Source organism: Dendropsophus ebraccatus, chromosome 14, assembly GCF_027789765.1.
Source record: "Dendropsophus ebraccatus isolate aDenEbr1 chromosome 14, aDenEbr1.pat, whole genome shotgun sequence".
Taxonomy (NCBI): domain Eukaryota; kingdom Metazoa; phylum Chordata; class Amphibia; order Anura; family Hylidae; genus Dendropsophus; species Dendropsophus ebraccatus.
In genome coordinates, this window is record NC_091467.1 from 61,275,993 (window position 1) to 61,303,699 (window position 27,707).

At 43.4% G+C, this 27,707-nt stretch overlaps 1 protein-coding gene and 1 long non-coding RNA gene across 2 annotated transcripts in view; both read right to left on the reverse strand.

The window, feature by feature from the left end:
- The window catches only part of LOC138772698 (uncharacterized), a 28,665-nt gene extending 19,394 nt beyond the window's left edge, over nt 1–9,271 (reverse strand). The window contains exons 1-3 of the long non-coding RNA XR_011359800.1: nt 9,113–9,271; nt 8,670–8,746; nt 33–186 (exon numbers count right to left, since the gene is read on the reverse strand). This is a non-coding gene — a long non-coding RNA (uncharacterized lncRNA). The remainder of the gene's footprint in view (nt 1–32; nt 187–8,669; nt 8,747–9,112) is intronic.
- Nucleotides 9,272–13,945: 4,674 nt separating this feature from the next.
- On the reverse strand, nt 13,946–26,455 carry LOC138772696 (myosin-1B). The gene is made up of 41 exons (XM_069953275.1): nt 26,417–26,455; nt 25,241–25,287; nt 24,913–25,126; nt 24,672–24,815; nt 24,429–24,585; nt 23,584–23,611; nt 22,897–23,011; nt 22,693–22,785; nt 22,540–22,603; nt 22,341–22,439; nt 22,156–22,259; nt 21,935–22,073; nt 21,648–21,766; nt 21,420–21,569; nt 21,165–21,335; nt 20,641–20,950; nt 20,485–20,552; nt 20,304–20,391; nt 20,112–20,229; nt 19,895–20,018; nt 19,674–19,810; nt 19,335–19,590; nt 18,956–19,198; nt 18,678–18,854; nt 18,451–18,596; nt 18,108–18,198; nt 17,626–18,015; nt 17,414–17,540; nt 17,213–17,331; nt 16,881–17,077; nt 16,607–16,790; nt 16,280–16,445; nt 16,011–16,135; nt 15,624–15,932; nt 15,344–15,547; nt 15,137–15,262; nt 14,793–14,963; nt 14,598–14,702; nt 14,416–14,511; nt 14,207–14,338; nt 13,946–14,082 (listed from the first exon to the last, which is right to left on the reverse strand). Exons 3-41 carry the CDS (start codon nt 25,111–25,113, stop codon nt 14,068–14,070), a joined length of 5,808 nt encoding a protein of 1,935 aa, XP_069809376.1. The 5' UTR covers nt 25,114–25,126; nt 25,241–25,287; nt 26,417–26,455; the 3' UTR covers nt 13,946–14,067.
- Between the last annotated feature and the right edge of the window lie 1,252 nt (nt 26,456–27,707).

Consider the following 27,707-nt stretch of genomic DNA (forward strand, 5'->3'; position numbering starts at 1 on the left):
AACCCAATTTCTCTCTTTTTGAGTTTACTTACTTTTTTAAATTCAAATGTGGATCATTTTTCCATAGTATTTTGGATCTCTGCTGGCTGTCATTTACTTAGAGGGTTGTTAGACTTGTACTGGTCATGGGCCGGGCACACAGGGTCATGGCTGGTGGCAGTGATGGGATGTGTGCCGATGTTATTACTGGAAGGCAACATGGAAGTTAATATAAGGGACAAATGAAGAGGAGTTCAGAATGGGCCCCACTATGGTACCCAGGAAAGAGGGGCCCCAGGGGCAGAGCTACAGGTTCATGGGCCCTAGGGCAAAAGTTCAGCTTGGGGTCCCCTCCTGTGCAATGTCTTTAGAATCATGGCCATAAGTGGGAAAGCTGTCAGTCAGCAAGGCCAGGTGTGTGTGAATACAATGCAGAGCTGTGGGTGTGTATATACAATGCAGAGCTGTATGTGTACAATGCAGAGCTGTGTGTGTACAATGCAGAGCTGTGTGTGTATATACAATGCAGAGCTGTGGGTGTGCATATACAATGCAGAGCTGTGTGTGTACAATGCAGATCTGTGGGTGTGTATACAATGCAGAGCTGTAGGTGTGTATACAATGCAGAGCTGTAGGTGTGTATATACAATGCAGAGCTGTGTGTGTACAATGCAGAGCTGTGGGTGAGTATATACAATGCAGAGCTGTGTGTGTACAATGCAGAGCTGTGTGTGTACAATGCAGAGCTGTGTGTGTATATACAATGCAGAGCTGTGTGTGTACAATGCAGAGCTGTGTGTGTACATACAATGCAGAGCTGTGTGTGTACAATGCAGAGCTGTGTGTGTACAATGTAGAGCTGTGTGTATATATACAATGCAGAGCTGTGTGTGTATATACAATGCAGAGCTGTGTGTGTATATACACATAGCTCCCAACTGTCCCGGATTCCGCGGGACAGTCCCGTTTTCGGGGTGCTGTACCGCGGTCCCGGAACGGCAACCAGTGTCCCGCATTATATGTGGCCCCACCGTAAAAAACAATAAACTAGTAACTGACCTGTCCGCCGGTCCCAGCAGCTCCTCTCCCGGCAGAGCGCGCACTCCCTTCATCCTCCAGGGCGGGCAGTGCGGTATACAGACACTGACTGTGCCGGAAGTGACCTGCAGCCTCTATCATGAATTACTTCCGGCACAGTCAGTGTCTGTATACCGCACTGCCCGCCCTGGAGGATGAAGGGAGTGCGCGCTCTGCCGGGAGAGGAGCTGCTGGGACCGGCGGACAGGTCAGTTACTAGTTTATTGTTTTTCTGGTCGGGCCACACAAATGGGAGGATTTGCTACTATGTGGGGCGCTATATGGGCGATTGGCTACTATATGGGGGGATTGGTTACTATATGGGGGGATTGGTTACTATATGGGGGATTGGTTACTATGTGGGACACTATATGGGGGCATTGGCTACTATGTGGGGCATATATGGGGGCATTGGCTACTATGTGGGCACTATATGAGGCATTGGCTACTATGTGGGGCACTCTATGGGGGATTGGCTACTATGTGGGGCACTATATGGGGATTGGCTACTATGTGGGGCACTATATGGAGGGATTGGGCTTCTATGTGGGGCACTATATGGGGATTGGCTATTATGTGGGGCACTATATGAGGATTGGCAACTATGTGGGGCACTATATGAGGGCATTGGCTACTATTTGGGCACTATATGGGGGCATAGGCTACTATGTGGGGCACTATATGGGGGCAGTGGCTACTATGTGGGGCACTATATGGGGCATTGGATACTATGTGGGGCACTATATGGGGGCATTGGATACTATGTGGGGCATATATGGGGGCATAGGCTACTATGTGGGGCACTATATGGGGGTATAGGCTACTATGTGGGGCACTATATGGGGGCATTGGCTACTATGTGGGGGATTGGATACTATGTGGGGCACTATATGGGGCATTGGATACTATGTGGGGCACTATATGGGGGCATTGGATACTATGTGGGGGATTGGATACTATGTGGGGCACTATGTGGGGAATTGGATACTATGTGTGGCACTATTGGGGGATTGGATACTATGTGGGCACTATTGGGGGGATTGGATACTATGTGGGCACTATATGGGGGCATAGGCTACTATGTGGGGCACTATATGGGGGCATTGAATACTATGTGGGGCACTATGTGGGGGATTGGATACTATGTAGGGCACTATGTGGGGGATTGGATACTATGTGTGGCACTATTGGGGGGATTAGATACTATGTGGGGCACTATAATGGGGGATTGGATACTATATAGGGCATTTTTGGGGGGATTGGATACTATATCGGGCACTATTCAGTCAGCAGCAGTGGCGGAACTACCGCCGTGGCAGCCATATCGGCCGCTACGTGGCCACGCCGTATTGGGGGCCTGTGGCGTGGCCCCCGGAGCTCACATAGCCTGTAGCACCCGGCGGCCGAGCAGTCCTCCCGGGTGCTACAGCTGTTTGGGGTCCAGGCAGTGGCCACGAAGGGGGGCCCGCGGGGCCCTCCCGATCAATCACTCTTGTGACCGCAAGCATTGTTTTGCTTGCGGTCACAAGAGTCCGGCTCCGTCTTCCCCCGGCTGCTGCGCGGCAGCCGGGGGTGTCGGGACCCCGGCAGCGCGCGCATCCCATAGCTCCCTGCGCGCCTTGGGCCCTGACCTCCGGTTCCGGCGCGCAGGGAGCTCTGGGATGCGCGCGCTGCCGGGGATAAGACGCGACACCCCCAGCAGCCGCGCAGCAGCCGGGGGACAGACCAGGAGGAGTGAGGATCAACGTGGGAGCGCGTTGTCAGGTGAGTTAAGTTTTGTTTTGTTTTTTATCAGCCTGCAGGGTGGGGAGAAAGAGGGGGCCATCTATGAGGGAGGGGGGCATCTATGAGGGAGGGGGGCATCTATGAGGGTGGGGGAAAAGAGGGGGGCATCTATGAGGGTGGGGGGAAAGAGGGGGGCATCTATGAGGGTGGGGGAAGAGGGGGCATCTATGAGGGTGGGGGGAAAGAGGGGGCATCTATGAGGGTGGGGGGGAAAGGGGACCATCTATGAGGGTGGGGGGGAAGAGGGGGGCATCTATGAGGGTGGGGGGAAAGAGGGGGGCATCTGTGAGGGTGGGGGGAAAGAGGGGGGCATCTGTGAGGGTGGGGGGAAGGGGGGGCATCTGTGAGGGTGGGGGGAAAGGGGACCATCTGTGAGGGTGGGGGGAAAGAGGGGACCATCTGTGAGGGTGGGGGGAAGGAGGGGACCATCTGTGAGGGTGGGGGGAAGGAGGGGGGCATCTATGAGGGTGGGGGGAAGGAGGGGGGCATCTATGAGGGTGGGGGGAAAGAGGGGGCCATCTATGAGGGTGGGGGGAAAGAGGGGGCCATCTATGAGGGTGGGGGGAAAGAGGGGGCCATCTATGAGAGTGGGGGGAAAGAGGGGGCCATCTATGAGGGTGGGGGGAAAGAGGGGGCCATCTATGAGGGTGGGGGGAAAGAGGGGGCCATCTATGAGGGTGGGGGGAAAGAGGGGGCCATCTATGAGGGTGGGGGAAAGAGGGACCATCTATAAGGGAGGGGGGGGAAGGGGACCATCTATAAGGGAGGGGGGGGAGGGGACAATCGATAAGGGTGGGGGGGAATGGGGACCATCTATAAGGGAGGGGGGAATGGGGACCATCTATAAGGGAGGGGGACCATCAATAAGGGAGGGTGGGGGGAGAGGGGGCCATCTATAAGGGAGGGTGGGGGGAGAGGGGACCATCCATAAGGGAGGGTGAGGAGAGAGGGGGCCATCTATAAGAGAGGGGGTAGAGGGGGCCATCTATAAGGAGGGGGAGAGGAGGCCATCTATAAGGGAGAGGGTAGAGGGGGCCATCTATATGGAGGAGGGAGAGGAGGCCCTCTATAAGGGAGGGTGGGGGGAGAGGGGGCAATCTATAAGGAGGGCAACATGGGGGGAGAGGGGCCATCTATTTGGGGGGGCAACATAGGGGGAGAGGGAATATACAGAGGGGGGCATATATTATTAGGGGGTCACATAGAGTCAGGGCTACTCACTAAATGAGGGTGTAAAGGGGCCAATACAGATGTGCAGTGTGTATAGAGATGAGGATGGTGCCAGAGTGAGGAGACTAATATGTCTGTCTGGCAGATTCTGTGGATTCGTGGCTCGGAGAAGTTCTCATAATGGCCCAGGACGGATGGAGAAGAAGATGAAAAGGAAAGAACTCCGATCAGAAAAGACGTCTCCTGTGAGTCACCTGATATAACTGCACTGTAATGTATATGGTGTATAGAACCTGTGTAGAGCTGGGGCCACCTCTATATGACTGGATGAGGTGATTTAGTATACTGGATTTGGTCAGTAACAATATGGTGGTGATGGTAGTGGTTGTGGTGTAACAGTAATGTTTACTTCCTATATACTGGTATTACTGGTAATATTGGTCTCAGTATACAGGATTTGGTCGGTAACAGTATGGCGGTTATATGTACAGTGGTAATACTTTCTCTTCCAATATGCTGGTGTTATTGGTAATATCTGTCTTGGTGTATATATATATATATATATATATATATATATATATATATATATATACACTCACCGGCCACTTTATTAGGTACACCATGCTAGTAACGGGTTGGACCCCCTTTTGCCTTCAGAACTGCCTCAATTCTTCGTGGCATAGATACAACAAGGTGCTGGAAGCTTCCTCAGAGATTTTGGTCCATATTGACATGATGGCATCACACAGTTGCCGCAGATTTGTCGGCTGCACATCCATGATGCCAATCTCCCGTTCCACCACATCCCAAAGATGCTCTATTGGATTGAGATCTGGTGACTGTGGAGGCCATTGGAGTACAGTGAACTCATTGTCATGTTCAAGAAACCAGTCTGAGATGATTCTAGCTTTATGACATGGCGCATTATCCTGCTGAAAGTAGCCATCAGATGTTGGGTCCATTGTGGTCATAAAGAGATGGACATGGTCAGCAACAATACTCAGGTAGGCTGTGGCGTTGCAACGATGCTCAATTGGTACCAAGGGGCCCAAAGAGTGCCAAGAAAATATTCCCCACACCATGACACCACCACCACCAGCCTGAACAGTTGATACAAGGCAGGATGGATCCATGCTTTCATGTTGTTGACGCCAAATTCTGACCCTACCATCCGAATGTCGCAGCAGAAATCGAGACTCATCAGACCAGGCAACGTTTTTTCCAATCTTCTACAGTCCAATTTCGATGAGCTTGTGCAAATTGTAGCCTCAGTTTCCTGTTCTTAGCTGAAAGGAGTGGCACCCGGTGTGGTCTTCTGCTGCTGCAGCCCATCTGCCTCAAAGTTGGACGTACTGTGCGTTCAGAGAGGCTCTTCTGCCTACCTTGGTTGTAACGGTTGGCTATTTGAGCAGCTCGAACCAGTCTGCCCATTCTCCTCTGACCTCTGGCATCAACAAGGCATTTCCGCCCACAGAACTGCCGTTTACTGGATGTTTTTCTTTTTCGGACCATTCTCTGTAAACCCTAGAGATGGTTGTGCGTGGAAATCCCAGTAGATCATCAGTTTCTGAAATACTCAGACCAGCCCTTCTGGCACCAACAACCATGCCACGTTCAAAGGCACTCAAATCACCTTTCTTCCCCATACTGATGCTCGGTTTGAACTGCAGGAGATTGTCTTGACCATGTCTACATGCCTAAATGCACTGAGTTGCCGCCATGTGATTGGCTGATTAGAAATTAAGTGGTAACGTGCAGTTGGACAGGTGTACCTAATAAAGTGGCCGGTGAGTGTGTATATATATATATATATATATATATATATATATATATATATATATATATATATATACACACACACACACACACCAATAGCATCACTTGGTCGTGAAAGGAGGGGGGACAGGGCCCAAGTTGGCCTCTCGCACCAGGGCCCAGGAGACATAAACTACGCCCCTGGGTCCAGGGGTGTCCCGGGGATTCCCAGGCAGCACAGGTGACAGGCTCGGAGTGGCTTGGTGTCCGCCGGGGGCCAGGGTAAGTAATTCTGGCGCAGGGACTTCAAGCACTAATAAGCGCTCCTGTGTACAGGCTAGGGGCGGACGCTGAGCTCACTGGTACCTGTGCTGCCGGGGATGCTGCCCCCCCTTGCCATCGTATTGCTGTCCCAGCAGCACAGGTACCGGTGAGCTCAGCGTCCGCCCCCAGTCTGTACTTCCAGCACAGGAGCACTTGTTAGAGATGCACCCTGCGCCGGAAGTACTTGCCCCGGCGGACACTGTGCCACTCTGAGCCAGACACCTGTTCAGCCCGGGAATCCCCAGGACGCCCCCCGGGAGAAGAGGAGAAGACAGCTGACGGGGGAGTTAGGTGAGTTGTGTTTTTTTTTATTTTCTATCTGCTTTGCAAAGGGGGATAATACAGGGTGGGGCCATCTATGGGGTATATACAGGGGGCCATCTATGAGGGATATACAGGGGGGCCATCTATGGGGGATATACAGGGGGCCATCTATGGGGGATATACAGGGGGGACATCTATGGGGGATATACAGGGGGACATCTATGGGGGATATAAAGGGGGGACATCTATGGGGGATATACAGGGGGGACATCTATGGGGGATATACAGGGGGGACATCTATGGGGGATATACAGGGGGCCCATCTATAGGGGAAATATACAGGGGGCCATCTATGGGGGATATACAGGGGGGCCATCTATGGGGGATATACAGGGGGGCAATCTATGGGGGATATACAGGGGGGTATATATAGGGGGATAATACAGGGGTCCATCTATGGGTGATATACAGGGGGACATCTATGGGGGATATACAGGGGGGCCATCTACGGGGGATAATACAGGGGGCCATCTATGGGGGATATACAGGGGGGACATCTATGGGGGATATACAGGGGAAGCATCTATTGGGAATATACAGGGGGCCATCTATGGGGGATATACAGGGGGGGCATCTATGGGGGATATACAGGGGGCCATCTATGGGGGATAATACAGGGGGGCCAATCTATGGTGGATTATACAGGGAGGTATATATAGGGGGATAATACAGGGGGCCATCTATAGGGGGACACCATGAGGGGGCATTTATAAGGGGACCAAATGAGAGGGCATCTATAGGGGGACAACATGGGGGACCATCTATAAGGGGGATGGACAACACGGGGGGTAATTTATAAGGGGCCAACAAGGGTGGCATCGGTAAGGGGGAATACACAGAGGGGCATATACTATAAGGGGATCACATAGTGTCAGGGCTATCCACTAAACAAGGGAGTAAAGGGGCCAATACAGATGTGCAGTGTGTATAGAGATGAGGATGGTGCCATAGTGAGGAGCCTAATATGTTTCTCTGGCAGATTCTGTGGATTTGTGGCTCGGAGAAGTTCTAATGGCCCAGGAAGGATGAAGAAGAAAATGAAGGAAACAACTCCCATCAGAGAAGACGTCTCCTGTGAGTCACTTAATATAACTGTACTGTAATTTATATGGTGTACAGAACCTGTGTAGAGCTGAGTGTGTTGATGGCGTAGTGGTCGATTAAGGGGGTGGGGGCCCCAATCAAAAGTTTGCTATGGGGCCCAGCCATTTCTAGTTGCGCCCCTGGTCAGCAGCATGTGGTGACTGTAGGGGAGTGGCTACGGAGGGTTGCTATGGGGGCGTGGCTATTGAGGGTCGCTATGGGGGCGTGGCAATTCGATCGCGGCGCACATGTCCCTCTTTGCTCTTTGCAAAAGTTGGGAGGTATGTTACAATGCAGAGCTGTGTGTGTACAATGCAGAGCTGTGTGTGTACAATGCAGAGCTGTGTGTGTACAATGCAGAGCTGTGTGTGTATATACAATGCAGAGCTGTATGTGTACAATGCAGAGCTATAAGTGTATACAATGCAGAGCTGTGTGTGTACAATGCAGAGCTGTGTGTGTACAATGCAGAGCTGTGTGTGTATATACAATGCAGAGCTGTGTGTGTATATACAATGCAGAGCTGTGTGTGTATATACAATGCAGAGCTGTGTGTGTATATACAATGCAGAGCTGTGTGTGTACAATGCAGAGCTGTGTGTGTATACAATGCAGAGCTGTGTGTGTACAATGCAGAGCTGTGTGTGTATATACAATGCAGAGCTGTGTGTGTATATACAATGCAGAGCTGTGTGTGTACAATGCAGAGCTGTGTGTGTATACAATGCAGAGCTGTGTGTGTACAATGCAGAGCTGTGTGTGTATATACAATGCAGAGCTGTGTGTGTATATACAATGCAGAGCTGTGTGTGTACAATGCAGAGCTGTGTGTGTATATACAATGCAGAGCTGTGTGTGTATATACAATGCAGAGCTGTGTGTGTATATACAATGCAGAGCTGTGTGTGTATATACAATGCAGAGCTGTGTGTGTATATACAATGCAGAGCTGTGTGTGTACAATGCAGAGCTGTGTGTGTATACAATGCAGAGCTGTGTGTGTATACAATGCAGAGCTGTGTGTGTATACAATGCAGAGCTGTGTGTGTATACAATGCAGAGCTGTGTGTGTATACAATGCAGAGCTGTGTGTGTATACAATGCAGAGCTGTGTGTGTATACAATGCAGAGCTGGGTATACAGCACAGGTCAGTACAACATTATTAACCCACCTCAGAAATCACCACAGAAGACCTTCCTCTGTCTGCAGAGCATGGCACTGTCCTATACCATAGGGCGTAGCTGCCTCCTAGAACATACAGTCCCATGTAAATAGCATCATTACTCTCCCTAAGCCTCCTAGAACATACAGTCCCATGTAAATAGCATCATTACTCTCCCTAAGCCTCCTAGAACATACAGTCCCATGTAAATAGCATCATTACTCTCCCTAAGCCTTCTACAATATACAGTCCCATGTAAATAGCATCATTACTTTCCCCTCAGCCTCCTACAACATACAGTCCCATGTAAATAACAATACTGCCCACCACCCAGCATCTTCCCATATAAATCACATCACTGCACTCCCCTCAGCTTCCTCCAACATACAGTCCCATGTAATTCCTGCCCTCCCCGTCTCTTCCCCACCACACATATAGACAGGAACACTTACTTGGGGAGACTTTGCTTAATATAAAACCTATCCTTGTTGCCCATAGCAACTGGAGTGCAGCTGTACTTTCCTTAACTGCTCTGTGATTGGTTGCTATTGGCAATAGGATGGTTTCACTGTCTGTTCTGGTACATGGAGCCCAGTGCTTCTACTTCCTGTTTGGTGGAGAGGCCAGATAGGCTCCGCCCCTTATTGTGACATCATATCTACCAAGGGCTGCTCCATACTGGGCAGAGCCCTCCATTCTTGTGAGGTAACTGGAGATAAGGAATCACAGGTGAGAGATAACCTACATATCTATAAGAACTATAGGGTCACTAATCTGCTGTTACATCATGCCTTATCCTCCAGTCACCTCCAGAGCTGCACTCACTATTCTGCTGTTACATCATGTCATATCCTCCAATGTTCTCTAGAGCTTCCCTCACTACTGCTGTTACATCATGCTCCAGAGCTGCACTCACTATTCTGCTGTTACATCATGTCTTATCCTCCAATGTTCTCTAGAGCTTCCTTCACTGTACTGCTGTTACATCATGTCTCCAGAGCTGCACTCACTATTCTGCTGTTACATCATGTCTTATGCTCCAGTGCTGCAGTCACTATTCTGCTTTTACATCACGTCTTCAGAGCTGCACTCACTATTCTGCAGTAACATCATGTCTTATCCTCTTGAGCTGTACTTACTATTCTGCTTTAACATCATGTCTCATCTTCTAGAGCTGCACTCACTCACTATTCTGCTGTTACATCATGTCTCATCCTTCAGTCTCCTCCAGTTACCTCTAGAACTGCGCTCACTATTCAAATTTCCTTCCTTCCATTGTAGCGTTTGTAGTGCATCTCCGGGTGGGATTTGGGGTATTAGGCCTTATTCACACGTCCCGTAATTTACGGATCCGTATCTCCGTATGCGAGTTAGTGCACATTGATGTCTATTGGGCTATTCACACTAGATGAAACGGATGAAAATCAATGCCGAAAAAAAAGGACATGTCCTAGTGCGGACCCAGTACGGACCCAGATTTGTTTACGGATCCTCTCATTGAAATCAATTGCTTACGGATTGCAACATGTTTGGCATCCGTATTTCCGTATTCCCTTAAAAAAATACGGATGACTCATAGGTCACAAGGTTCTGTTTCTAGGCAACCACAGGCTGACAAGCGATCATCTGACTTATTTAAGGGGTTGGGCAAACTGGTGCTATTTTGTTTTTAACCTACTCAACTTTATTAACTTGTATAAAGCAGTCAGTAGTAAAAACGGATTTACGGAAATACGGATGTACGACAGATGTCCAATCCGTAATATTTAGCGGGTTGTTTCAGGACTAGAAAATATTACTGAACGTGTGAATAACGCCTTAGGATTTATTGTGCTTATTTTTTGGTCCAAATGTTCCTAGAATCCTGGAATTCTTACTGATCAGTTTCCTGCGCTGCATACAGTTATTTGATTGTGAAGTATATGAGGGAGGATTTTTATTGCACGTTCCAGGCTGTATATAGCTGTAACCTGAGCGAGAGAAGGCGACATCTGATCCAAGTCAAGTGAGGATACGACTGGGAAGGCTCTGGAATTACCTCCTTGTGGGAAGAGGGGACGTAAACATCTCCGCTCACACAGTGACAGCTGAAAAACTCCAACTTCATTAGAAATCCATAGTAAAAACATGGCCACTTTCCCCCTACTGTTGTCTCCAGTTTGGGTGGGGTTTTGAAACTCAGTTCCATTGAAGTAAATGGAGCTTAATTGCAAACCACACCTGAACCGGAGACAACAGTAGGGGGAAAAGTGGCCATGTTTTTGTAGCGCTGGATAACCCCTTTAACTTGTCCCCTATCCATAGTACCCCCCCCCCCCCACACACACACACACACACTTATCTCTGTATCGGGCCCCTGGCTTCTTTGTTATGAATGGAGCTGCGGGTACAGCATGTGATCTGCAGCTCTATACATAACTACGAAACTGCCAGAGAGCTGAGTAAGCTGGAAGAGTGCTTATTCAGCTTATTCAGCATACGTGGGTCGGCCCTCCCGCAATCTCTTACTTGTCCCCTATCCTGCAGATGTTAATTTTCCATGGTCAACCTCTTTAGAACAGAAGATAGCACATATGTGAGGTAACTTTAATTACAGATGACCACTTCTACCAGAGTGTTTCTATGGTATGGTATGATAGAACCCATGGACCTGTCAGCTCATCAAGCCTACCTGTTGTCCTTAAAGCTAGTCACTAGACAGCAGGACTGTACTTCACCCACAGCACCTGCCTTTTCCAGGTCTTGACTGTGTCTTCCAGTGCTCAGGTTCCCCCAGAACTTAAAGTAGGGCTGAATTGGATGGGTAGCAGAAGTACTAGCAGGCAACAAGAACAGCAACTTACCAACAGATGACAGGAACTGGTTGTGATAAAATCACCAAACATACTAAATCTCACTGCACCTGCAGCGTTCCTAAGGAAAACTTGTAATATCTTTCCCTAGCAGAAGCAAGATGGCACTACCAAAACACAGAAACTTGTAACAAGATAAACTACGTTAACCAGCAGTTTCAAATACTTATGCTATAATCCATACAGAACTGCATTAACCAGGGATTTTTAATGAAAGGAACCCTTAACATCACAGGGCTGGCTGATCCACAGCAATGGATCAGCTGTAAGACAGTTTTATAGTAACTGTCAAACATCAAGTAGACAGGAGAACAAAGAAAAGTAGGATGATTCACGAGTGGACAACATGGTCCTTAGGTAGTTATTTTCCACTCTAGTGTGAAATTTTAGTAGTTAATTATTTACTGGACTGTATGAGCAGTAACGTTTCTAGCTCCAACCCAAGCATTCTGCAGAGTATTTAGTCCTCCACTATGGTAACTATATTTTATTATGTATTTTTTTCTTTTTCCCCATTCTTGTTTTTCCAATCCTGACATAGAATATTGTGTTATTCAGCTATTGCTACAGTCTTTATGGCTCATGGAGCTAAATCAAGAGCATTTTGTAAATCTGCCTTATGGGATTTGCTAATTTTAAATCCTTGTTCTGTATTAAATCACCAGCCAAGAAAGGATTTCAATCTGTCATCGTACCAAAAATTAAACTGATCTGTCTTCAGTGTGCCACACTAAAAGCTTTTGGCAACAGCCGTGTGAACCGAAAGGCATTACAAACGGCTTGGACTACAAAATTTCAGCTACCATGAGGATATTAGTTACTTAAGTCCTGCAATCCTATGATACTGCCTGCTTAGCACCTACCAACACATTTCAGTAAACAGTATTAAATACAGATTGGAGGTGAAATATATGCTTGTACTTAGTACTCCCAGAAGGTCACTATAGAGGTTTATGTATATCCAATGAATGGCCTACTAGTGCTGACATTTTGGTATTTTAAAACTAAAGCCATTTTATCACATTCAGCACTTTTCTCCACTAAGACATGAGGCTCATTAAGTATAACACTCATACCTCTTATCCTCCTCTAATATTTAAACTTGAAAATGATTCGTCAGGTGACCAGGTGAGATGAGGCTTAAGGTGGACATACACAATAGATAGCGGTCAACTGAACACTCAATAAGCCAACAGCTAGCTTCTTCTCCTTTAAACTCCTTTGCCCCTTCTCCATACTTTTCCTGCCCCTCTATGATGCAGCTCCATTAGAATCAATGGAGCCACGTCATAGAGGGGTTAGGTGGTGCCCTGTACAGGACCTTCAATTGACTGCCTCCCCTATGGTGTACAATATAACACTTTGTATATAACCATACAGTGCCAAAATAACATAGCCCAGTCAGTAAACTAGGGATCTTTCTGTGGGTTCTTTTTGCATAGCGTCAGGAACTGTAGATACAATCTACTGGTGCCCAGATCATCAGGAACAGTGGTGACCACTTCAACAATCACAAGCAATATGTAGTAGCAGACTATAATAGGTCTGTTCCAGGCCGTAGGCCAGGGCCCTGAGCTCCCGGGGGCCCATAGCCACCCAAAAAGACTTATCCTTTTAGTAGTGTAGTGTCTTCTGGCTACAATTCAAATGATTTGCAAAAATATGCTGCTTTTTTTTTACTGCAATTTTGCACAAATCGGGGCATCTTGACATTATCTATCCTGTACTATGAACACCCCACTAGTGCTGCCATATTTACAGTGGGATGGTGGGGGGGGGGCAGGCTTGGTGAACAGCCCGAGTCCTATGGTAAAGTTAATCCGCCCCTGGTCCTGTGTGATCAAACATGCCCTTATTGATTCTCAGGGGTGTAGAAATGGGACTCTAAGACATTTATGAATACATGCCATTTTCCACTAGTAAAAAGCCTGTTTTCATAGGGTTGTGTAATATATAAGTTAATCAAAGAGTAACTCCACTCAAAACACATGATCAACAAGGTCAACATCTTCATGATCGTTGTGCTCTATGAGTGATGTTTAAATGTCTTCTAGTCACAGTCAGAAACAGTTATACAAAGTTATGTAGTGTTATACAAAGTTAAGTATATGGGGTTGTCTGTCCTGGATAGCATTAGACGTTATGCTTTCCCTGGAGTTTTTGGGGATTTTTAAATGGTTTTAATTGGGATCTTTTTTTTTGTATTTTTGTACCTGATGAAATAAAGTACCTTTATACATCTAATATTTGGCGTGCCATTGTTTCCATTATAGTGCACGTCTTTTATATTTTTTATGCTTAGACTTTGCATGTACTGGCACTGTGCACCCACTTTCTCATTCTTGTGAGCTGTGCATATCCTGCCCTTCTTATCTTGGACATTTTGTTTTACCATATTTTACAGCTTTTAAAAATAAATCCACAAAACCAAGACACCGTCTGCAGAAAATTTATTTGCATCTAGAGCTAAAAAACCTACAAAGCTGACCCAATATTTACAAAACCGGCCCATATTTTATGAACACCTTTGTAAATATTTCACCTCCGATCTTCCTTTATTCTTCTGCCTTCTGCAGAGAGAAAAAGACATATTTTAGTCATTGGGTTTAGTTTCTGAGATTCCTTTGCGCAGTATTCATTTTGCACACTATGAAACTTTCAGGTTAAAGAGAGATTGGAGCTCCTCGATCTCACCTTGCCAATGTCGCGGCTCTTGGCTCTCAGTTTGTTAACCTGAGATTCTGCAATGTCGGCACGTTCTTCAGCTTCTTCCAACTCATGCTGTGACTTCCTGAATCGGGACAGATGGGTGTTGGCTTGTTCCTCCTACAAGAATAACATTTTGTTGAGAAGATGGAATCCCTGAAAATTCTCATATATTATCAAAATGTAGAGAGACTTACAGACTCCTCTGCCTGTCTCTTGTAAGCTTTGACCTTCAGCTGCAATTTGTCCACTAAGTCCTGAAGCCTGAACACGTTCTTCTTGTCTTCCTCACCCTGCGAATGGAGGATGTAATGGGTAAAATTGGTTGTGATACTATTACAGTACATTCATTTTATAAAGGTCTGTTACACAAATTTACCTGGTATGAAAGTTCTTTGACTCTCCTCTCATACTTGCGGACTCCCTTAATGGCATCTGAACCTCTCTTCTGTTCAGCGTCAAGCTCGTTCTCAAGTTCACGCACCTAAAAGTACAGTTTATATTATCAGGATAAACTGCATTATCCCCATATGCATTTGTTTCAGAAATACTCTCATCAACAACATTTTCTTACTCTGGACTCCAGTTTTTGGATCTGCTTCTTGCCACCTTTCATAGCCAACTGCTCTGCCTCATCAAGACGATGCTGAAGATCCTTCACTGTCTGCTCAAGATTCTTCTTCATCCTCTCAAGGTGAGCGCTGGTGTCTTGTTCCTTCTTCAGTTCTTCAGCCATCATGGCAGCCTAGGATGATAATAAAGTCAGAAGAAGTGTAAAGGTTTAGAAAGACTTGAAATGATGTGTTGCTAATATACTTTGCAAAGTGTAAAGGTCACATTGGTTTATGTTTATGTTCATTAAACAGGGAATTCTTGCTTATTCCCTACAATTATTGTGAAAAAGGAATCATGACTTACATCTGTAATAGCCTTCTTGGCTTTTTCCTCAGCATTCCTTGATTCTTGGATGGCCTCCTCCACTTCACTTTGAAGTTGAGATACATCGGATTCAAGCTTCTTCTTGGTGTTGATGAGGCTAGTGTTCTGTACAGGGACAATTTGTAATATTAGTGAAGAAATATTAGAAATGCATTGTTGTTGCACAGAATGATAGCTCAGTCCAACCTGCGAGTGTAGAAGCTGAACACGCTCGGTGACATCCAGGAGCTCTTGCTCAGCCACTTTGCGGCCACGCTCAGTTTGTTCCAGGGCAGACCTGATCTCTTCAACTTCTACTGTCATGAGGTTATTTCTCCTTTCTACAATAGCCAGCTGTTCCTTCAGGTCATCATTTCCTCTTAAGGCGTCATCAAGATGCAGTTGGGTATCCTGAAGAGAAATAATTCATTTTATTATCAAGTCTGTATTCTTATCTCAACCCCAAAACTACCTTCAAATGACATACCTTCAATTGTCCCTGTACATTCCTGAGTTGTTTCTGGGCCTCAGCAGCCTGGCGGTTGGCATGGCTCAGTTGGATCTCCATCTCATTAAGATCACCCTCCATCTTTTTCTTCAGCCTCAGAGCATCATTTCTGCTTCTGATTTCAGAATCCAGAGTGCTCTGCATGGATTCCAGTGCTCTCTGGCTGTTTCTCTTGATCTGCTCAATCTCTTCATCTTTCTCAGCAATTTTTCTGTCAATTTCAGACTTTATTTGATTAAGTTCAAGTTGGACACGCAGGATCTTGGCCTCTTCGTGTTCCAGAGATCCCTAGATTATACAGATTGTTAAGTTTACATTATAATAAGTAACACTTTAACATTTTGTCCAATCTTTTAGTCTACTGACCTCTGCTTCTTCCAGAGCTGATTGTAGATCAGACTTCTCCTGTTCTACCTGTTTCTTAGCTTTTTCGATTTCATGAATGCTCTTTCCAGACTCAGCAACTTGTTCAGTTAAGTCAGAAATCTCCTCTGGAAGGGGAACAATCAAAAGAAGCTATGAGCCAAGAGATGACGAGAGGAAATTATTGTGAAAGTTTTCTGTACTTCCATATTCCATAACTATTTCCATATATCTGCATGTATTCCATATCTATAGAAAATGGTGCGACTTACGTTGAAGATTCTTATTTTCCCTCTTTAGTGTTTCAAGGTGGTCAAGTGTTTCTTCATATGAATTCTTTATCTTAAACACCTCTGTACTAAGAGATCTTGATTCCTTCTGGGAAGCTTCAAGCTCAGCCTGAGCTTCCTCAAATTTCTGTTTCCAGTCTGCGAGAACCTAGAGAAGATAATATCTCAGTATTAAAATTAAAATTCTTCCATTATAAGAAATTAGTCTATGTATGTCCTACCAAAACATATTGTCCGATTTTCCAAACTTTGCAAATATTACCTTAAACTTAAAACATGATATCAAAGTCTAGTAACGCAATGAATTACCTTGTCAAAGTTTCTCTGCTTCTTATCAAGGGCAGCGCAGGCTGAGTTGGATCTTTCTACATCTATCATGAGGTCTTCAACCTCTCCTTGAAGTCTTTGTTTGGTCTTCTCTAGAGAGGCACATTTTGAGTTGACAGCCTCAATCTGTTCCTCAGCTTCCTGTAGGCGTTGTGCAAGCTTCTTCCTGTTAATCAAGAAAATAGAATATAAAGTCTAAATAGTGATTAATTTGATTTTAAATTTAATATATGCATATCGATTTAAGGTGACCTACTTGGCTTCTTCTAACTCCTCTGTACGCTGGATTGCATCTGTCTCATATTTTGTTCTCCACTGAGACACTTCACCATTGGCTTTAGACAATGCACGTTGAAGTTCACCCTTTGCCTCTTGTTCCTCTTCAAATTGTTCCCTCAGCAAGTCACAGTCATGGCGGGCAGACTGAAGTCCATGTGCAAGTGCGTTCTTAGCCTGTTCGTTAGAAAACATTTACTTTTGGTGTGGTCACTTTTTCTTTTTAGATTGTTACTAGTTGTTAAACATTATTTGGGAGAATAAGTAATCACAGTGTCCTGGTTACAATGCCTGATACATCTATAGTCATACCTTTACTTCTTCTTCTAATTGTCTTTTCAGCTCTTCAATCTGTTGGGTGAAAGCCTGTTTTCCTCTGGAAAGCTGAGAAATTAAAGATTCTTTCTCCTCCAGTTGACGGCCAAATTCCCCTGATTATTACAAGTAAAGCAATGTCAAACTTCTATTCTTTGATTCCGATTATTTTTCATTATATTTATCTTTAAAAGTTACCATTTTCAGTCTGAAGACGTGCTTTTTGGGCATTTAAATCATTAAGCACCCTAAGGTGCTCATCTTCCTTTGTCTTTACTTCACTGTATTGGTCCTCCAGTGTTCGGCACATTTTCTCCAAGTTTGCCTATAAGGTCGAGTAACATTTTTTTATTTTATTCTGCAAGATTGCAGCAGCTGTCAAGTATGTTGTATTAATCTATTCTACTTACTTTTGCTTTGGAGACAGATTCCATGTTGCTGGCAAGGTCATCAACCTCCATTTTGAGTTCACTCTTCTCCTTTTCCAGTTTCTGTTTGACCCGCTGCAGATTATCAATTTGTTCCCCAAACTCAGCTGCACTATCGGCATGCTTCTTACGGAGAGCTGCAGCAGTGGATTCATGTTGTAAGGTGGCTTCTTCTAGGTCGCGACGCATCTTCTGGAATTCAGCCTCACGCTTCTTGTTCATCTCAATCTGGGCAGAGGTTGCTCCACCAGCTTCTTCCAGGCGCTCACTGATCTCTTCAAGCTCTCTTGAGAGGTCAGCACGCTGCTTCTCAGCCTTGGCACGAGCTGCACGTTCTGCTTCAATTTCTTCCTCCAGTTCCTCAATACGAGCCTATTGTTTTATTAATACAATTTAGTACGGTATGAAGAGACATAGCAAATAGGAATTTTGTTTATGTTCATTGTACGACTACAAGATTATACCTGTAGCTCTTTAATCTTCTTTTGTAGCTGAGCTGCTAGAGCCTGTTCATCCTCAATCTTACTCTGGAGTTGACTGATTTCAAAGTCCTTCCTGTTCAATAAAAGTAAGAGATGTATCGTATCAGAAAATACATAGAACAAATATCAGATCACCTAGTCCTTCAGATGAAAAAAACCATTATAACACATGCATGGAGAAAATTACAAAATCTGCTCCAGATATAATAAGGCACTTGGCATGATAATAATAGACTTAGATATAAACAATGACACTGTAAAGTTACCAGTCATGCTGCTGTTATATCAGAAATGATTGGAAGATATAAAAGAAAAAACATCTTACTTCTTAACTTTTTCATCCAGTTGCTGTTTATCATTTTCAAGGTCCATTGTAGACTCCTGAGCCAACTTAAGATCTCCTTCCAGCTTTCTCTTTGACCTCTCCAAGTCCATGCGAAGCTTCTTCTCTTGTTCAAGAGATCCTTCAAGCTAAGATGAAAAAACATGTTAGTGTTATCGCGTCACTTTCATTGCTATTACCAAAGACACTTTCTTCATTTCTGCACATACATCATCGACTTGTTGCTCCAGCTTAGTCTTGGCCTTAGTCAGAGTATTAACTTTGTCCTCTTCAGCTTGAAGATCGTCCAAAGTTTGTTGGTGGGCTTCCTGTAGGGCCTTCTTTTCTTTTGTAAGTTTGGCTATGCTTTCATCAAGGACTGCCATTTCTTCAGTAAGGTTTTTAACCTATTTTTTTTGAGAAAGAGATTCCAGTTTTTCAAACAGTCAAAAGTGTATGAACCTTTGTCATGCATTTGTATAGCCATAGTCATCTTACAAAAGCTCACCTTGTTCTCTGTGGCATGTTTCTCCTTCTCTACTTTGGCTAGTGTCAGCTCAAGATCATCAATGTCCTTCTTCAGCTCAGAGCACTCATCCTCCAGTTTCCTCTTCTTGGCAGTGAGTTCAGCATTTGATTCTTCTTCATCCTCTAGCCTCTCATTGATCTCTTTTATTTTGGCTTCCAGTTGAATCTTGGCTTTGATGAGACCTTCACATCTTTCCTCAGCATCTGCAAGATTTTCAGATTCCTGCAAAATGCATTTGGGAAAACAAATGTGTCTATTTCAGTGACTCTTTTAGAAATTTAAGTCATTTATTCTTTGAAAGCCACATTATGTTCATTGTCTAATGGTTACACATGTCTTTCATAGCTACAGTACTTACAGATGAAACTTGAAGCTGCAGGTCATTTTTCTCCTGTAGAATACTGACCATCTTCTCCTCCAGCTCTTTTCTCTTTGCTTCTGACTTAACCAGGGCTTCCTTTGTCTTCTCAAATTCATCTTTCATGTTGGCCATCTCCTTTTCTGACTCGGCGCTTTTCAGAAGAGGCTTAATCTTGAAGTAAAGTTTCATCCATGGCCAAGTTTTGACATTCATGAAAGCACGGATGTTGTACTGAATGCAGAAGATGGACTCTCTGGACACAAAGCACATTTATATCACAAACATAGTCCATAAAAAACAGATAGTGTAGTAGTCTAAATGTAAAGTTAAAGCTACCTCCTCTCCATCATTTTCTTGAACTCAACTCTCATGAGGTATCCCCTGCAGATGGCCTGAGTACGAGTAATCAGCTGTGCCAACTTCTCATCTCGCATCTCCTCAAGGGTACCCAACAGCCCAGCCTTGAAGAAGACCTTAATTCATAGACATTGATATAAAATGAATAATGTTCTTGAAATACTTTCCATAATCTGAAAAGATATAGTACAAAAAAATACCTTTGTGTGTCCAAACTTGTATTGTGTGTGGTCAACGTCGATGGATCCAAGAAGCTTCTCTGAGGCTTTCTTGCTGTCAATGAACTGACCTTCTGGAATAGCGCTGGCATTCAGGACCTTGTAACTACATTGACAAAATATGTGATAAATTTGTTGATTTGTTTTTATTTAATACACATTTCTACCTATATCTATTAAAGAAAAGTTTAATCCATACCGCTGTTTGAAATCACCATAGAGGATTCTGCTGGGAAATCCTTTCCTGCAAATCCTGATGCCTTCAAGCACACCATTACACCTGAGCTGGTGCATGACCAGGTAGTGATCCATAGCACCTATACAGACAAAATATCTTGTAAGTACTAAGCCAAAAAGCATTATTTCCGTAATAAAACCTCAAACATTGTACCTGGGGTTTTGGTTTCATTGGGGATCAGACAGCGCACAAAGTGGGGATGTGTGCTTCTTAAGGTGGTCATCAGCTTGTTCAGATTTTCCTTTAGATGTATGAAATTATATACATGAGAAAATCTAATATAAATTGTAGACACAAATATAAAAACTTCTGCATTGAAGTGTTTTATACATACCCTGAAAAGCGCAGACACAGTCTGGAAGGAAGAACCCTTCTTCTTACCACCTTTCTTTCCACCGGTGTCTAAACCACATAAAATTTTGTTATGTTTTGTTCTATTAGATATGTTGTATGTAGTAATTTAGAGTGTCTAATAGTGATAAAATAATACCTGCTTCTGCACCAGCATAGGCAGAATACAGGAAAGACAAGAGTTTCACTGAAGACTTCTGGTAGAGTCCAATGACGGTCTCATTCAGTGGGTCCTTGTTCTTGTCTAGCCAGCCACTGATGTTGTAGTCCACAGTGCCAGCGTAGTGGACCAGGGAGAAGTGAGCCTCGGCTTTGCCTTTGCCAGGTTTGGGTTTCTGGAAGTTGTTGGACTTGCCCAGATGTTGATCATACAGCTTGTTTGTAAAGGATGTGTCTGTTGCCTTGGGGAACATGCACTCCTCTTCAAGGATGGAGAAGATGCCCATTGGCTGCATGGCAAAGGGATACTTTTATTAGAATAGAAACTGTAAACCTATAGCATGTACAGCTTTAATAGGTGGATAATTTAGCTAAATTTTTCAATGTAGAATAGCGAGCTTCTTGTGGATACCACACATTAAGTGTTAACTTTTTTTTTCATGACTGCGGTTAAACCAATTGAGTTCTGTTGTGTACTGTGTTTTCTATTTGTGCATTTAATACCTTCTCAATAAGCTCAATGCAGGCAGCCAGGTCCATGCCGAAGTCGATGAACTCCCAGTCAATTCCTTCCTTCTTGTATTCCTCTTGTTCCAGCACAAACATGTGGTGGTTGAAAAACTGTTGCAGCTTCTCATTGGTGAAGTTGATACAGAGTTGTTCCAAGCTGTTGAACTGATTATAAGAAAATACTTTCATTAGTTGTTATATTAATGATACATTTGTGCAGTCTTGTATGTATCATGTTATGTTACTTACGTCAAAGATCTCAAAGCCGGCAATATCCAAGACTCCGATGAAGTGCTGTCTTGGCTGCTTGGTGTCCAGCTGCTGGTTAATACGGATGACCATCCACAAGAACATCTTCTCAAAGATGGACTTGGCCAAGGCACCTACAGAGTTGGTCACCTAACCGCAAGTTATGTCTGTGTCAGTTTTGTGACAAACTTCAGTTTTTGATCCGTACATTACAACACGTGGACTCACCTGCTGAACAGTTTGACCTTTGGTCACAAATTCATTTCCGACTTTGACTCTTGGGTAGCACAAAGCTTTCAGCAGATCGGCTGAGTTCAAACCCGTCAGATAGGCAATCTTGTCAGCCACTGAAAATCATTTTTTTTTTATTTGCTATTATATACGGTTATTCACATTTTATATTCAGATTGAAGATTTGCACAATTCAAAAAGTAAAAGTGACAAGATAATCATATATGCAATCCATTTTAAGGAATGGCTTCCATCAAATTGAAAGTTTACATCCTTGAACCTACCTTCTGTGCCATCAGGCTCAGCCTGCTCCTCTCTTTGCTTCTGCTTGAATTTCATGTTACCATGGTGCATGACGGCCCCAGTCAGTTTGTAGATGCCAATCTTTTCGTCTGAAGTGAACCCCAGAATGTCAATGGCACTCTGAAAGTAAAAGACGGAACCTTTTAGAAGGAATTATTACTAGGGAAAGTCTATAGTACACTGGGTCGGGAAGTTAACTTACATCTGTAGCCATCAACTCCTCCTGGTCATCAATGCTGGCCACTGTGATCTCACCTTGGCTTACGAATGGAAAGTCGTATGGGTTTGTTGTGATCAATAGCTGGTCTGTAATAAGTAACAGGTTTTTACTATACAAACTTATTGTCAGTGACTGAATCACATGCTCATTTTTATGTTGTGACTAACCAATTAGCTCTGGCTTCTTGTTGGACATGATCTGGTAGAAGATATGGTAGCTTCTTTCTGCAGACAGCTGGAATGTTACTCTGGACTTTTCCAGTAGATCTGGGGAAAATAAAGTAAGCAAATGTTATAACTTTATATGTAAAAGTTTGAACTCACAAATGGGGCAATAAATACTTTCTAGAAACTTGACTGAACTTACAAGTTTCAATATCAGCAGAAGACAGTTTTCCTGTGGTACCAAAGTGGATTCTGATGAATTTACCCTAAAGATTTCAACATAGAAGAAATGTTACTTTTGCTAACTGATAATTGTTTAGTCTTTTTATTACAATGACCAGTGCGTGAAACTTACAAAACGTGAGGAGTTGTCATTTCTGACGGTCTTGGCGTTACCAAAAGCCTCTAGCAATGGGTTAGCCTGGATAATCTGGTCTTCAAGGGTGCCCTAAGCAAGAATAAAAAGGAGTATAAATTGTAAGATACTTATTCATCAGGACACAAACAGACCTAACCCATATGTACCAACAGGTATTAACATTACAGAATGTCAGATTACCTTATTTTTTGCAGCTTCTTCCTCCTTCTTCTTTGGGTCACCAATAGCTGCAATTGTTGCAAAGTACTGGATGACACGTTTCGTGTTCACAGTCTTCCCGGCACCAGATTCTCCACTATGTATTTGAAACATGGTATTATTATGATAAATACTTGAAAGTCAAGTAGATCAGAAATATAAGTGGTCAATGATTGCTAGTTCATGTAATCATAAATCATAATCATGAATATGAAGACCTAGAAAATTATTATTTTTAAATTGGTAGAAGTGGTAGTCTATAATCATTCAATGAATTATTCTATGGAAATTTCCTCCTCTTTTATCAGCCTGTGAAGATCTCTGTAGGCACCTGTGATGAACAACATAATTGATGCAAAAAATTGGTAAAACTTGCTGCTAAATAGTTAAACAATGCTACCAAAATTTGTCACAAATACATAATAGTGCCATACACTAAACACAGAACAATTCCATGTTTAGTCCATTTGCTTATGCCAGAAGCTGACCCTGCTTATCTTTTTTATTTCAACTTTCTCCTGATCTCATAAATTGATAAAATACTAATATATTCATTTGTAAAAGCCATTAAGAGTAAGGCAACTTGTCACTATAGAATCAAGAGCCTTTTAAGTGACATTTTCAATTGTTACAATTCCATCTATTTAGTCCCTTCTGTCGCATACTTACGTAATCAGGACAGACTGGTTTTCACGATCTGATTAAAAAAAAAAGAAACATTAGTGACCACTAAAATATATACATGTGTGTTTCATAAATACTAACTGAAATTAGACAGATGATTTTTATACAGACAACATAAACTGTAATAGATGTTGTTGCTGTTTTCTAAGGTCCTTTTACATGAGTTGACAGGGGCATGGTAACAAACACTGATCTCATCGATGGGCACTCATTTAATAAGCCTATACACGGCTCAATTATTTAACAGAACGGGCTGCACAAGCAATCACTAGATCATTTGGGTGGTCCTTTAATTATATCTTTAATGGGTGATGCGCGGCCAATAACAGTGTTTTAAATGCCCACACAAAAGATTAATCAGCTTATGAACAAGCATTTTCTTGTTCCTTGGCTCATCGGTGGCCTTTTTACATGGGTCATTGTTCCTACAAATACTGATTCAGCCAAATTTAGGCCTGTATAAAACTACCTGATGAGTTCTTATATAAATGCTAAACTAATGCGCTGGCTTTCGTCTATAGTTTGGTCTATATGGTCTATAGACTGTTGAGCATATGTGATCTATCATGTCCGTACCTTAACCTTGAAATACTAGTGTCATATGCACATATTCATAATAGTCCTCTGGTGGGCTATTTAGTGGACATACTATAGTCATTTATCCTATAACATGCATCATCAGTCTATCTAATAATTTATTTAACCTGTCTTGATCATGAGCTTGTGATATAACATAATATCCAAGGGAATCATGCAGTCTTTTATAATTGGTTATTTATAATAAACAATTTGGGCAGTAGGCCCTACAATAGAATAAAGAATGTACTTACCAGTCAACATGGCCTGATAGGCATTATCAGAGATGGAGAAGATGTGTGGGGGGGCCTCCTGACGCTTCTTGCCTCTATAGGCAGCCACTACTTCAGGGTTGTACACAGGCAGCCACTTGTAGGGATTGACTGTGGCACAAAACAGGCCAGAATAGGTCTGATGAAAGACCAAAAAAAACATTAAATATAGAGTCTCAATGGCCAAGGCTTCATTCATCAAGTCGAGAAGTGTACAAGGCTTACGTATATCATCCAGGCTGCATAACGCTCTTTGAGATTATACAGGACAGATGGTTCGTTCAAGTGGGTCATCATCGCCATGTCTTCTATTTTATCGTACTTTGGGGGGTTCATAGGGAAAATTTCATCTTCCTTCACTGTTACAGTCTGCAAAGAATAAAGAAACATTGTCAGATGAGACACTTTATTATTTAGTAATTTTTATGTTTTGTAATCTACTGAATCTCTATCCTATCAAGCTTACGGTGTTATCTTCCTTCTTTACGGTGACTTTTCCTCCTTCCCGACCTGTAACAGTTCCTTTTACATACATCGTCTTTGGGTCAATCACAAAGACAGATGATTTGGCATCAAATGGGCGATTTTGGGCCTCAATTCTTTCCTTCTCTGATTTTCGGAGGTATTGTGCTGCCGCCCCAAAGGCAGCCATCTCACCGTCACCCATGGCTGATGATTTTCTGTATGGAATGAATGAAAAAATTCTAAGCAATCATTTAGCCTAAGGTAAAATCTCTTTTATCTTCTTTCGCGGTGTACAAGCTACATTTATACGAAACATTCGATTTTATTACCTTTGTGTATCCTTCTACGATGGAAAATAGCGTTCAAAGGATCTTAGCTGTGGGTGGAAAAAGTTCTGGTTATAACAAATAATAATTCTATATCTATGTCTCTTTAGCCTATATTCTTTCTTTTGCTCAATGTCTATGTCATAAACAATTGTTTGAGGACTTCAATTCTTAAAATAAATCATCTCACCCTTCAAGCCCTGGCCCAATAAGTTTTCTCTCTCAGCATGTCCTTAAAGTGTCATTGTGATTACAAAAAAACTTTTGACATGTCATAGAGACATGTCAAAAGTTTTAATCGGTCCAGGTGTGAGTGTTCATACCCATACCGATCGGGAGAAAGAACCACGCTGCAGTGTGTCCTCTTCCCGCTCTGAGTTAGAAAAAAGAGTCTGGCTCCATAGAGCGCCAGTATGTCTCTCTCTTTCTTTCTAACTCAGAGCAGAGAGAAGATACGCTGCAGCACGTCTTCTCCCGGCTCGTTCTTCCTATCGGTACAGGTATGAACACTCAGACCCGGACTGATCAAAACTTTTGACATGAACTCTTCAAAGAGACACATTACCCTCTTTTGCAAAGAAGCATTGCATGGCCTCTAAGACTGCCTACACCAGTTTTTGGTCTCCTCAAGAAGACACATTACCCTCTCAGATTTACAGACCTATAGGCATAGTATTTCTTCTCAAGACAAGAGTAAGCTTTTAAGCATAGCCCTTAGTTTGGTGGTCTCTTCAAGAAGGCATTTTACCTTTTTCCCAGGGCACATTGCATGGCCTCTAAGACTCTCTACACCACTGTACCCTCTTAGACTTACAGACAGGGCCAGACATACAATGCTAGCTGCACAGGGGCCCAGTAGATATGGGACCACCAGCACCTTTTAACCAGCCTCCTACTATCTGCATTTATGTAAGGTATTAAGAATTTATTTGTGGATTAAAGAGGTAGTAGAGGGTGCTTGGTCACTGGCTAGTAAGGGTCCCATATATTTTTCTTGCATGGGGGGCTGGGTACTAAATTCTCATTTCACATGTAATAAGACAATTTTTCCTCATAGATTTCTCATAAACCAATGAGGTTAAACATGTTATAGTTAGTCTAAAACTAAATCTGCAATAGTTAACATGATGCTTTGAAGATAGTGTATGACACACACATCGTTGCTGCTGGACAGCTTACCTCTAGATGCCGAGCCTGGAAGGATACGTCCACATTGCCGTCCCAATACTTTTATACTCTGAGTTTTGCTATGCTAGCATTATCACTCTCTATATTTGGATGTTAATATTAAGGACTGTAAATGTGATGATGCAGTCATTTTACTTCTGTTAACCACTGTGAGATACCAGATATGGCCGGTGCCTTAAGGCTAACCATATGGTCAATCGATTTTTTTTTGTATATAGTATCTGGGATGTGTTTATAGTCAGGCTACTTTCATTCCTAATATAGAACAGCGATCTCCGTGTCACTACAGACTAGGACTACATTACATAGATTTCTCAGTCAACTTTTATTTCAGATTAACTTTTGCTATGGATAGGATATCGCTTTCAGCAGAACAGATGCCTTTGTGATGAAAAATGTTGTGTGCGTACCAAGGGGGAAGCTCCAAGTATAACTATGGATATTATATCAGAATGCCTTAAATAACTGGGAGGTTGGGGTCTCACTTTCCTCTTATTTTTCATCAAAGTCCAGAGTTCCTAAAAAGGTATTTGGCGCCAGTTCTTTAGGGGGTCACACACTATTTTTAAATTCTATCCACAGATGCCACAGCAAAAAACATACGTTCACATTGTTTTGTTATATTTCTTAATTTATTTTTTGCTAGAATTAAACATAAAGGGGGACATTTACGAAGCCTGTGTCCTGGGTGTATGCCAGGGAGAAGGCGCAGATTTGCCTCTTCTCTCTGGTGTATGCCTGCCATATCCCCCTCTCGCCCCCTCATACACCACCTAGTAAGTTCAGTTAAAAAAAAAGAAAGTGGTCTTTATTTAAGACTTGTACGTCAGTCTTCATTAATGTCCCCCATAGTTTCATACATAAAAGTTTACCTCCAGTGTTGTTATGATATCTGACTATAGCGCAGCACTGTGCACTTTCCACAATGTAAATCTATTTTGAATTTGGCGCTGGAATAGGGTGCTGAGCTCCCATTTTCCCCACCGCATATAACTATACCTTATACTGTAAAATAAGCTTACTACTGGTTCTTTATAACTCTAACATGAGACCCAATAAGGTAGATTCACATTATGCTGGGGCTTGCGTTGGAGATGGGTGCTTTGGAAATGTAGCTGGAAGCTCGTGCTATAAGGTATAGTTTCATGTATGATGGTGAGAACGGGCATTTGGAAGCAGATTCCTGTGTCGTTCTGCCATTTCTACCCATATTAAAACTGTTATAGTATCCAGATAACCCCTTTAAAAGGGAGAGTTGAGTGGCTACCAAAGAAAAACATTA